Source organism: Copidosoma floridanum, unplaced genomic scaffold (genome assembly GCF_036245765.1).
Source record: "Copidosoma floridanum isolate Cflo_tuat_1 unplaced genomic scaffold, Cflo_Japanese_pri ptg000001l, whole genome shotgun sequence".
Taxonomy (NCBI): Eukaryota; Metazoa; Arthropoda; class Insecta; order Hymenoptera; family Encyrtidae; genus Copidosoma; species Copidosoma floridanum.
In genome coordinates, this window is record NW_028321878.1 from 2867106 (window position 1) to 2880733 (window position 13628).

Here is a 13628-nt window from a genome sequence, read left to right on the forward strand (position 1 = left end):
ATCGTCAGTTATCGTGTAAAAGTATACCTATGCATTTTGCAAATATAGAGATTGGGATATTTCTCGTGAGATTACACCCCATACCTACCAATCCTTAAACTCCATCCTATCGTACGTCCATCGGTGTGATCACGTATTTCCGTGCCCAAGAAAATCAGCCGAGCGTAAAAACGAGAAAGAGATGGACGAGAAAAAAAAAGGCCCGAGACGTGTATGCTCTCCTCGTTTCTTTGATACCCCTGAAGCTCGTGCGCGGGTCGACGCAAAATTACACGTCTGGTGGAAGTTTATCCAGTACGCAGAAAAAGAGTATCTCACCCGACGATACAAGATTGCTCTACACCCTTGGCCCCTCCACCTGTAGCCCCCCCTGTACCCTGAAAGACAGGATCACGTTGTAATTTTATTGTTTTTCTCACTTCCTTTTCGATAAGCACCTGCATCGTACAACGATCATGAATACTTGATACGCCGTAAGGTGGACAAGCCCATCCACTCGTCGTTTGCTCGGCCAAAATATCCCTGATTGTACAACGTAGTGAAACTCGCGAACCTTCTTTAAGAGGAGAGAGCAGTTTTTCTGGTACAGAGAAATACACCAGCATTTGACTTTGTTTGACTCACTCGTTCGTTCCATAAGTAGCTGACGATGTCCTCAAGCGGGTGGTAACGCATTACTTTCCTGTCATCGCTCGTACAAATCGGTCTCTCCTCCCCCGTTGGGTCGATACAAGCCAGCCTGGGCTAATTAATTACCCTGCTTTCCTCGACACACCCACTAGCTCTAATCCCGCAAGGTAAGTACGCCGAATCCCCGGACTGCGATAACACTCACGCTTCGATCCCCCACCCCTTTCTCTTCCTCTCTCACCGACCCACTGTTGGAGCTACGGAGTTTGTCTTGCTCCACCACCTCGCTGGCTTTGTCGTGGCGGCTCTGTTGCAACTACCCGAGCGTCTGGGAGCACCTCGAGCTTTTAATGTACTGTTGAGGCCTTTGCTGCGGCTAACACTTGACCCAACCTCTCGGGGCGTCGATGAATTTTGCATGACAGGTGAGTTTTACCGAGATGTGGCATTGTGGATACAATTGGAAACCTTTTTCGGGAATATTTGCAGGGTTGAAGGATCTCGTCTTTTCCTTTTTTTTTTTTTTCATCACAAAATTGGGATTGAAATACGTATAGATTGGCGTTGGCAGCGGTGTTTCATAAAAATTGATATGTAACTGGAATCAAAATTTTACGTCTGTAATTTGTGCAACGAATACCATTCCGTGTATTTTCCATTCGTGTGTCAATAACAAAATTTCCCCGTGATGTATAAACGAAAATATTTTGATGTTTAGCAAACGGAAGAATTTTTTTTTTTTTTTTGTCTTTTTTTCAGTGAAATATATTGACTTACGAGCTCAAAGCTTACAGTGAGTTAAACCACGCGGTTCGTCATACGGTCTGATCGAATTGTGGCTTTGAAGTGAAAATGTTTATTTTTGACACACAGGCCCAGTTGAACATGTATTTATGAGCTCAAAGCTTAACGCAAATATTTTTCTAACGAACGAACGAATTTTTCGTTTTTGTTATTTACATACCTGATAGGATTGCGTGATATTGTAAACATTTCCCGTGACACTGTATGCACAGCTATTTTATTATTCATTTGCAGTCAGGTATACGTGCATCATTTTTATACACTCACAGCTATTTTCGAATATTTTTTCAAAGTGTATAATATCTCGATATCTCTCTATTGACCTTTACCACTGACTCGCACATCGATTACAATGAGTATCGGAGTATGCGCATCGAATGTCTTTCGTGGGCCGAAAACATTACCACGTAACGAAAATGCACCCGCACACAGGAGAGCCAAACCGACAGAGAGAGCCAGACAAACAGAACAGAAGAGAAATAAAGTAGAGGTGGAAAAAAAAACAGATAGAAAAAAGCTCTGGTAAATACAAATCGTAGGTATGGGTAAGCAAGGAACTGTGTAATAAAAGCTCGTAACGCCGGGTATTGGCACAGCTTGATTTATCCCCACCAAGCGCGCCAGTCTGTACACAGAGCAGACAGTTCCCGAGAGCCACGCGTTTTTATCCTCACAGCTGGCGCTCCTTCTCAGGGCGACACCAACACGTCGAACGGCTCCACTTATTCTTCCTCCACTTGTGCTTTTTTTCCCCCTTTTCTCTTCTCCCTAATGTCCTCCCGGCTCCTTATCCCGCGTTACCCCTCGAAATTTATGGCCCGTCAAGCGGCAAAACGAAAGCGCCGCGGGTACAACATTTTCAAACTAAAAATAATGACGGGCCAACAACTCGATTTACCAGCACCGTTTTTGGTGGATATAGATCGCTTGGAAAGGTGCAATTTTCGACACTGCAAATAGGTACCGGGTTTTTCCAGTATTTTATAAAATATAGCGATAATGACGATGGTACACCTTGTAGCAAAGTTGGATGCGGGATTCTTGTAAATTATTCGAGCCTAATGAAGACACGCTGTCTCAGCATCGTGAGCGGAAAACTTGATAATGTTGTACCGAGCAGGGCTCGAACCTTGTAAAATTTCAGGCTGTTCGGATTAACTTGTCATTATTATTATCGTTGTTATTATTAAATTCTTGCGCAACAGGAATTCCACGCAAACGAGGGCTAAATCACCTCGGGGCATAACTTTCTTTTCTCTGTACTGTTCTTTAAATCGTATATGAAAATTTTAATGAAAAATCACGCTCCGCTGTTTCGAACGGAATTCCACCTACCCGCGCCTCAAAGAAGTCAAAAACTCGGCGCAGCTCTATCTCATTAAGGAAAAAAGAGCATTCCGGCACTAAAAAAAAAAAAAAAAAAAAAAAAGAAAAGTTTATTCATCGCGACCCAGAAACCAAGAAAGAGGATGGAGAAACGAAAGTAAAAATGAGACGAAAAAAAGTGAGAACAGAAAAGTGAATTAAGACTTCTCGTGTGCCCCGATATTCGAGGAAACGCGGCTCTGACGTTTCGCAACGGCAGCTTTTGCTCTGCAAGAGTAACTTTGACGTCTACGTACACCGTGCACGGACTCTCTCTCTCTCTCTCTGTTAAAGGGGGCGCGCGCCTTGAATATTGCTTCCAAGTTGGCATCAAAGTCCCGTCACGTAACTAGTGTTACGCGGTTACGGTATCGCTCCTCCGCTCGACTGTCTGTATATATGTGTGCTTCGTATCGGACGCAGTTTTCTCCCTCTCTTTGTACTCGAATGCTTGCACCGTGGCTTACATCCTGCGTGCCACGTATACCCTTTTGCTCAGGGGTTTGCCAGAATCGAAAATTGCACCACAACCAGAATGCACTTCTCCATTGTACCTTGTTCTCCTGATGGCATGTTCGAGTTATCGAGGATTTTTCCTTTTTTATTTTACCCGAGGGATACGTATTGCTGGTGTAAATCGCGTGTTTAGTACCTCGTAAGCTCAAATAAGGAATATATTGATACGCGAAACACCAGACGTGACTTTCATAGCTTTGGGAGGACTTTAAGGTGACGCAATAAAACGGAAGCACGCAATATTTTCTCTCTCTCTCTCTCTCTCTCTCTCTTTTCTTCCTACCACCGCGAAGCTTTTGCTCATATACAAAACAGTAGAATCACATACTACCCCCCTTGACGTGGATGCGATCGATCGCATTTATGATAATAATATAATTAATGCTCTGATTATTCCGTCCGAGGAGGAAAAAAAAATCAAATTAGTGCGCCAGCAAATGGTCATTAATTTGAGTAATTAGAAGCCCCGTTCTCGGGACTCGATTTTTTCTTTTTTTTTTTTTTTTTCACGTTTCCAGAGAGGGTCGGTACGTCCGTTTTCCAGGCGTCCTCGGCAGGAGAAAGCAGCACCCGGACGAGAAGGGCCGGCTTATGGAGCGCATAATAGAGAGCCTCGCCTCGATAAATTGATTTAAAGGACCTGAAAGCGACTCCACTTAATCACGTCCAGCCGTCCCTTGGTCCTTTTCGAGGCGCAGAGCGTGAACTCGAGCCCCGAGAGCGAGACGACAAGCACAACACTGTGCTCGCACCCGAGAAAAGACCAGCGGTATAGAAAAGCGAGAGGAGAGAAAAATAAAATCTCGCTGGTGGAGAGATAAAAACGGCAGTTCGGAAAAAAAAAAAGGATCTCCGGAAATTAAGTTCGTAACTATTTGAACGGATGCCAGTTGGTGGGGCGGGCAGGTATAGGGGCGACTCGTTTTCTTCGGTCCGAGAAATTATTTTGTAAGTTTCGTTAGCCGCTGCAGAGTCCAGATTGGGAATCCCCGTAATTGCGCCGCTGCAGCCATCTTCGTCACGTTCCGTACTCAAAAGGGAGCCTTTAGAGTTGAAAAAAAAAAAAAAAAAAAAAAAATAGAGATTGGACGTGGGGGAGGCTCGGAGCGTGATATCACGCACCAAACTCCACTCCATCCACCTTCCTTTTCCCACCAGACTTGGGCTTCTTTATTTTCTTGCACTACTTTTATCCTCTACCCCCCTACCATCGCGGTGTTGGCGAGAAAGCATTAAAATTACACCCCTCATCGGGGAATTCCCTCGACCGCGTTTTTTTCTCGCTCTCGAGGATAACGTGCACCATTATGGATTAAACGACTGATAATTTAATCCTGTCCACTATTCGACGAGTCGCTAATAACCTTATGTCCTGCAGTGCACGAGTATAAATATATGTATATCCTCGAACAGCATTGCCGATTGTATCTAGTTTATAGGTTGTAGCTTATTCTGATGCTCTCGAGTGGTACAAAAGGGGTTGGAACAGGACAGAGCTTTTACTATTCCAACAAGGACCTTCTGTCAAAGGGCTCGATTGCATGCACTAAAGAAGGGGTGATTTTTTTCTTGCTCTTTCACGTCGCAGAGTACATATCGCAACAGCGGAAGTCAACGGAGGGGTCGCTCGCAGGGGTGATAAATCTTCCCTAGAGTTGTTTTATTGGCTTTCAAGTGTAAAAACGATCATGGGCGTATATTTATTCAATTTCGCGAGAAATTTCGGGTGGCCAACACAAGAAGGATACGTCAATGTTCGTTATAATAATCGTTCGGTAAGTGTAAACGAATGTTATTTTTCAACCACGGTGGTGAAAAACTTTCACAGCCAAGACGTCTTACAACGCTTGGCCAACACTTTTATGTATGATAATCCAAATGAAAAATCCCCCGGAGCCCCTTTTCCCGATGCGCGTCGCTCAGTCGGTCGCATCCGGGGAAATTTTTCACTCGAGCGCAACATTTTTCCGGAGATCGGCTAAAAAGGCCGCGGGAAGAATACAAAGATGATGCAAGAGAGCATCTTAAAAAGGGAGGGGGGGGGGGAGCTTGGCAAATGTGTATCGAGATTTCACTGAATCGGAAACTGAGAAAGGAGCGAGGAGGCGAGGATCCGGGTACCCCGAATGCACATTTATTTCCCAAGCTCACGTATTTTCTCTTGCGGGGGAAAAAATTCCGTGGCACGCGACGGGGAAAAATCTCCCAAACCGCGCATAAATTCGCCTCGCTGAATCGAAGTTCGAGAGATCTCGGTACGCATCTTTTTTTTCCCCCACAAAGCTCCGGGCGTTGGTGTAAGCCACAATCGGTTATCGCGGATACCCATAGAGCAATTACTCCCGAGGCTTTTTTCCTAAACGCAGTGTATATATACTCCATGAAACTCCCCGAGTATCCAAACTCGAGTTATCGAGTTTGGAGACCCCTTGCGCGAACCCTCGCACGAGGAGGGCCCACGAGCATCTGTGGCTACAGAGTATACTCACGCACGTGCGAGAGTGCATAATCCACGGGAGCAGGTTAGAAGCAGTTTGTGGGGCTAACGAGAATCCAAGCACTCGCTCATTTCGTGAAGCTCGAGCGGTAGAAGCTTTCGAGAGGCTATTCAAACTTCGACGCAAGTTCCTCCCGTCAGAGTTTCTCCTGATCGCGTGATATTCTCTCCCGTAATGAGGTAAAAATTGTAATGACCCATGCTACGGAGGCACTGTATACTTGCGTGGCGAGCTTTGGATTTTTTTTTTAAATTTACCATTACCTTACTCGATACTTAGTACTGGAAGAAAAGGGCAATATTTTTTCATGGCGGGTACTCCAACGCAATTTGCCAGCATTCTAATTTAGGTTTGCTGTCAAGAAATTAAAAAAAAAAAAAAAAAAAAAGCATCATTAAAATGTAAGTGCTCCTCTCTGCTCGAAGCCAAAGCTCATCAGCGTGAAAAAATATCGGACAAAGATCTCATTAGCCGATCTGGCGAGCTGTATCTTTGCTTGCCGCGTCTAACATCAACGTGTCCTCGGAGAAAAACATAATGGTTAATAATATCGGCTTCGGGTAGCCTTCGAAACCTCATTTAGTGAGAAGGGAAAAAAAGTCACGAGGAAGTTGTGGTATCTTTCGCTGGGACCGAAATACTCGTACAAACAGTGGATCCCACAAACTTTTCCAATATGCGACGGTTCAAATTGCAAGAGCTGGGGCACACGTGCGGTGTAAATTAGAAGTATACGTATACAGATAGGTGTATATACATACGTGGGTACTGTGTGTACTTACCGGACACGGTGAGGTGAACTGTCCTTATTAGGACAGGGTGGACGTTAACTTGGCACTCGTAGATACCAGAGTCGCGTTCAGTTGCCGAACTAAGCCGCAGCCGCCAGTTATTCGGGATTTCGGCGTCGAGGGAGAAACGGGAGTCCATCGAGTACGTCTGCCTGCCGATCGTGAGCAGAATGAGCTCGTTGTCGCGTCTCCTCATCCACGAAACCTAAGCAAACATTCGATTTTAGTTTAAAACTTTGAGCAAAATTTTTAATCATGTATTTTTATAAGGGTTGTTTTTTTTTACCGAGACAGAGCCCATGTCTCAAAAGATGGTTTCAATCAAAAAAATTGTTTTGCGATATGATTATTTTAGTAAGTCACAAAGTAGACATGTTAAAAATTAAGTCGAGAATCTCTTTAGTTAATACTATTTACTTACTAAAGAGAGTGATCTCGCCCTCGTGTCCCTCGAGTTTTTTTTTATGGAATAATTTTTACTACTAAATCACTGATGAGTCAAAACATTTACAATTCATTAATAGTTTTTCACTTATTTAAATTCAGGGACAGAATTTTCATGATAACCAGCGCTACGTTAATGTATACTAGTAGCATTACCTACAAACTTTTTGATATCATATTTTACACTGGGTCGAAATGATGTATATTCAGCCCATATAGTCTAATGAGGCATACCAGACACTCTTAGAGATGGTAAATTCAACTAATTTTTAAAATAATGCGTTTCTTTTTTTCAGAAATCTCATCTGTTAAAAATTCAAACACGCATGAGCAGTACTAAAATGTACTTGTAGAGATTTTTTCGAGAATACGACAAAACCTCGCACAGCAAATTCATAGTCATGCATACATATACTACACCTTGACATGTTTAATGGACAAAAAGAACAAAAAGTTTCACGAGTCGATCATTGATTTTCCCCGTGTATGAAAAAGTCCAAGATGGTTGACATAAAAAAAAAAAGAAAAAAAAATTACCAACAAGATACAGCCATAGATCAGCTGAAACGACGCAAGTGCACGCGGTACACGTGAGAAGAGCGAGACGAAGGCCGAAGAAAATTGAGTTACGAGGTAATATATTTTTCAATAAAACTCTACGCTTTGATGGACATTCCCCGCGGGAGGTACGGGAGCTCCGAGTCGCGAATCGCGTACGCGTTGGCCATGCAAATCCTCGCTACAAAAAAATATATACGTACTATTGCGTGACGCGTATTCGGTACAGGGCGATACTCGACGAAGACGATATTCCCCCGGATTTGTTTCGAATTACAAGACCATGTGCTAACTCGCTCGTATTTTATTGCCCCACGAGGGTGTTATGTTTGCCTGAAATGGAAAACCACATTTCTCACGGTCTCGTGGATTAATTTTCCATGCCCTCCGATTTATTTTTATTCATCGCATGAACGTAAGCGCGAGAAAAAATGAAAAATCAATTCATGCGCACGAAATACACACGCTCCCTTCTCCCCGGTCCCAAGGACCCGCTTGGCCATTCGGTTTGTTTGAAAATTCATAAATAAACATGGGAAAAAGAAAAAAATTCCATACCCCGCTTTGGCTTTGACACCCGGCTGGCTGTGTCGTATCCTTTGAAGAGCCGCGAAATATATTGCCTGCGTGTGGCTGCGGGTGGAAAGCTCCTCTGCGGAGTTTCATATACGCGTTAAAAAGAGGGGAAGAATCAAATTGAAGAAGGAAGGGGAGAAAATGTGAAGAAAAAAAACGATATAACGAAGCAGCACGTCACACACATATATATATATATATATATATATATATATATATATATATATATATATAGAGAGGCGTTTCAAAGTTACCAAAAGCGACGGAGGGGACGAAAAAGTTTAAGTATCGTTAGCCAACTCTCTCTCTTTGCCCTCTTCCGACGTTTCGCGACAGACACTCGCTCCGTCTTCCCCCGGCCGCCCGAGTTACTTTAACCCCGTCAGGCTTCGAAAGACAGAGCCGGGCACTGGTGGACAAGTACTGCAGTCATTAGTCATTATTATGAGGTGCTCGACGGCTCTTGCAATCTCGAAGTTTAACGCGCGACTTTGCGCCGCGTGGCTGTACTCGTTATCAACGTTTCTTGCTTTTTTACATGCACACAATACGGGAAAGAAAAATATATTTCCAAGTTGGCTAATTAGTTGTTGACGAACGTGGCTAATTGCGCGTTCGTCAACTTTTGATGACCAAGCGACTCGAGGTGATAGAAATATCAACTTTTGCAAAGAAAATTATTCAGGCCGCGTGCAAACTTTCTTTAGCTCGAAATACTTATTTGGAGCGTGTGATCGAAATCGCGACAATTTTCTCAAAAAATCTCTAATTGTACACAAAAGTTGACTTTAATTGAAAGTTGAGCGATGACAAATTTATTTTAATATACGATTGGACAAAATTTTAATCTATACTTTTTAAAACGTGTAATGGTTCTTTTTTTTATTTTTGCTTTTCTTGTAGAAAAGTTTTAATATTTATATAAAACCCCTAGGCAATTCAAAGCATTTTCAAAGTTCAATTGAATGGAAGTATTTTAGATGTGTAACAGAAAAATTAAGTTTTAAGGCGTTCGAGTTTGTAATGATTGGATGCACAGCGTCTTTTTATCTTATTAAATTTAATTCACTTGATCAGTTTTTTGCGATAAGGGGTGAAAAAACTTTGAGACTTAACTAAAAATGAAAGTTAAAAAAATAATTTTGAAAATAAATGAAATTTAATGTTTTTATTGATTAAAAAAATGTGCATGTTAGAAATTACAGATTGAAAAAAAAATAACAGAAACGAGTGGTGAGATGGAATTTCATGCCAATTGATTGAAAGTGGTTTTTTATTTGGTTTAAGAAACAGCGAATTCAAATATATTTGGAAACTCGTGATGGACTCGTGGCAGTTTGCCAAAGTCGTACAAATCTTCGCAACTGTGGTAATAAAAAAAGTTTATGACTAGGGTTGAAAAAAAAAAGAAAAAAAATATTCACGCATCACAACTAATGCTGTATAGGTGAATAAAAAATTATTTCCTTTCAAGATTCATTTTTATACACAATTTAACTATTGTATCAAATAAAAAGTTGTACAAATATTTCCTCATCAACCGTGTGGGTCCTTATTTTTCCGTATAGTCTCATGCATTTACTAGGCAAAGTGTAAAAAGCTGACAGAAAATACGAGCTTTAGCACTAAAAACTTTACTTACCTTTTATTAATTTATTTATTCATTTTTTTTTTTTTTTTTTTTTTTTGTAATTTTTCGACAAATAAAAGTATAGAACGGAAGATTATGATCAAGATAATGTTTGTACTTTAAAAATAAAATGCTGTAAAAAAAATAAAATCTCGCAAAAATCTACTGATACTTTTAGAAGTAATTCTTGTAAGCGATAACGAGCTCGTTATAAAAATTTGAGCTGCCTAGTAAAATACAAATAACTACCACGCAAAGGCATAAAAAAAGTCGAGAGTTGTAGTTTTCGCTACCATTTCGTTGCGTTAATTTTTTTTAATTTTTTTGCGATCTTGACTTTAAATGTTTCACAGCTTCTGTAAAAGACTTTTAATGGTGGATAAAATCTTATTTGGATTTTATTCACAACACGAGATCTTATCATGCAGGTACAACATAAAACTACACGTACGTCCAAATTAAAAAAAAAAATCACAGTTTTTAATCTAAAATTAATTGTTAAAGTTGAAAAATCGTTTTAATTTTGACTAATTTTTTTCGTAGTATAAAAAAAAAAATAGCAAATTAGTCAACTTTGAAGCAGTTAATCGCCCTTTCATCAGCAATAACGCTCTGACTTTGAAAGTGGTCAAAAAGGTCGCTCGCGTCAAAAACGCGGGGTACATGTTCTTCCTGCTCTTTGGCGGAAGGGAGAGGAGCAAAAAGCAGGCAAAATCAAAAAGAACAAGAAAAAGGAGGAGGAGCTAACCGTACGTATACGCACCATCCCTCTCGCGAAATCGAAAATTGTTAAGCCGGTGGTAGGGAGGCGGCACCCGCGGCCATAAATTACCGCAGAGGAGAGGCCCAGAGTCTTTCCACCGGGCTGCTCGAGAGCAGTCGGATTTATTACCCACCGAAATTCTTTCTGCTACCCCCACCCACCCTATACCTCGCTCTTTCGTTCCCACTTGGCCATCTTACGTATAACGGTACACTCGACGCTTGCCACCCCCGCTTTTCCCTACGCCACGCGGGCAAATGGCTCGTAAATTAATTCCCCGGCAGCCTGCTGTTGCCGCTCCTCTGCTTACACCCAAAGCCAATCGATTAATCTGACTGTCGCTGCTTGCTACGCCGCCTCTGACTTCTCCTGCAGTTAGGGGTAAAAAGCACGAATAAGGAAGGCTGATTCATCTCTGTAACGAAAGAGGTTACATCGCGCCGCGGGCCCTCGGAGATTTTCCGACGACGCGCTCCCACTCTCTGACTTTTTCACCGGTCCCTTTTTACCGTAGAATAAAAAATACAAGCGTTTTAAAGAAAAAGTTCCCTCTTCCAACTCTGCACTGCACCGCCAAACCAAAAACGGGCCGCTAATAAGGTCCACCGCCGCTTTCTTTCGACTCTATCGCACCAAGACTCGCGACCGTTGGAACTTTGGTGCCAAAGTGAGGCAAACTGGCAGGGAAGCATAGGAAACAGCAATTTCACTCGCGCGTGTCAGCTTTTTGATGGCAGACAAAGAGAGAGTCCGGTCTTTTTGCCCAAGGCTGCGAGTAGTCGAGGTACTACTGAAATATCTCGGTGTGCTCGGCGGGCTGACCAAATACTGATTTTTCTACTGGTTAATTAAAAATTTCGCGAATTTCCGCGCGTTTCGAGAGTCTTCTCGGGGGTTTCGCGGTATTTTGATGAACACGGTGGACTCGAGAGACGGAAATTGGATGGAAAACGCGACGTGGCAAAAGGTCGAGGCACAAAGGCGGTTAAGAGAGAATGAAACCAGCACGAAAAGCGAGCGAGAGGGGGATGATAAAACAGATGAAAGAGGAGGAGCGACAACGCGCTCATAACGCGGTGCACGGCCCAGGCGCCGAAATTACGAGCCACCGAGGTCTTGATGAAAGCTCTGGTCTCTCGCGAAATGTTTGCTGGTCTCCCCCCGCTATGTTGCGACTACTTTGGCAAGAGCCAGGAAGGAGTCAAGCGACGCTGCGTGCGAGTCTCGGCGAGCATGTATCCCCTGCCTTTTCAACGCGCACGCGAGCACGATTAATCATCATCATCATCATGCAAAAGTCTCGGCTGCAAGATTTTTTTTTTTCTTTTCTCTTCTTAGCTTTTTTTGCCCACCACCGCGTTAATTATGCGCCACTGTGCATTAGCGATACATAAAGAGGCGTTTCCTCACTCGTCACTGTAAAGATGGAAATGGTTGTCTCGATTTGTTGAGTTTCAAGATTGAGCGAGGGTACACTGTTATTTCATGACACGACGGATGGATTGACTGGCTCTTTTTATCTTGGGGAAAAACTTATATACAAACGAAATCACTAGCAAAGTTGTGACAAAGTGAGGCCGAAACCTGTAAAAGGAAAAACAAAAGCCTCGCTTTTCCAGTCCACCCCCACGACAAGATCGTCGCTCCCCGATAAAATTAAACAACCCCGAGCAACCGAGACGCTCAAGGTAGTGTTTAACGCGAGGGCGGGAATAATTCAGAGAAGCGAGTTTCCCGAGAGGGAGAGATATGACCGATCGCGTTGCGATCTCTCCTCCACCCATCCGTGCCTATATGTATGCAATACGGCAGACGCTCACGAAATAATTCGCAGGGTATTAAAAGGTCCGCGTGCATGGCCGAGCCAACCTCGGTGGGAGCCAGTGTGTATTTATGATTACTATTACCCGAGCGAAATTGGCTTCCGTGCTCCTTCCTTGTACCATGTGTGTATAGATGTATCTATGTATACACCGTGTCGTCCGCGAAGGCAGGGTACCGTGAAACGTATACCAACGTATGAATGGGACCGTGCATATATACACGTATACTGTGTGTATACCGCGGTACAGGAGAGAAATCGAATTCGAAGCCGAAGCCTCTTCGCGCTCGAGGAGGAGGAGGAGGAGATAAGTCGGGCTTGAACGAATCCGGCCGTATATTACCGCGGTATACAGTGCCTGTGTGCGAATATAAACCGGAGGGAAGGGAAGGAAGACAGGAGGTCGTCGTGTGTATATGCACGGTCGGGGTACCCCCGAGTATTTTATATTCCCGTACCGGTAACATCAACGATACGTTGCCACGTACCGGCCGATGCACGGTATCGTTTCCTCGGATTGCTCGCGTTTTTTTTTTTTTTTTTTTTTTTAATAGGCACTGCGGGGAGAAAACACGATCGGCGAGCCATACGCTCCACACGACCGGTCGATTTTAAAACTTTACGAGTTCGCAAAATTTATAATGGGGTGGGGTGGTGTTTGACCGGCAAATATGATGGCCCGAGCGTTGTTTCATCGGTCAATGTTGGCCGAATGTTGTTAATAACCAATCTCGCTTCAAGAAGTGCAGGGCTGTCGTCAATGGTTTCAAAGTGGCTTGATAAACAATGCATACTGAATCACCGTAGCGCGTATTTTTGTTTCGGTAGCCGTATTTATTCGAACGAACAATATTTATTGTATAAGTACCATTAATCAATCGAGTGTTTACGGGACCGAAGATTTGTTGATTCTTAACGTATATGTTTGTCCATTTATTAATTCATTTACTTACTTATTTATTCGTGTATTTAATTTCAATATGTATCCTTAGAGTTGATATTTGTGTGCTGATGCAAGTAAAAATTTGCTACCGAAGCTTCGAGGGAGCTTAACGTGATTTCAGCAGAAACAATTGAAGAAAAGTTAAAGTGCTCATCAGCAATGTCCGAGCCATCAACAAAGGCTCTTCCTTCGGCTTTGGGCTTGGTTAGCCATTAGGCTTGTTACGGCGACGTGTCCTTTTGATCCTTTCGCCCTACAGACACCCTATTCTTTGGAACTGTAACTTTT

The 13628-nt window shown here is 42.9% G+C and overlaps 1 protein-coding gene across 2 annotated transcripts in view; it reads right to left on the reverse strand.

Annotated features, from left to right (window-relative positions):
• The window catches only part of LOC106640377 (defective proboscis extension response 14), a 143883-nt gene that overhangs the window by 72620 nt on the left and 57635 nt on the right, over positions 1–13628 (reverse strand). For both annotated transcript variants that reach the window (XM_014354400.2, XM_089591600.1), the window contains exon 5: positions 6596–6809. In XM_014354400.2, coding sequence (XP_014209886.2) covers positions 6596–6809 — 214 coding nt within the window. The remainder of the gene's footprint in view (positions 1–6595; positions 6810–13628) is intronic.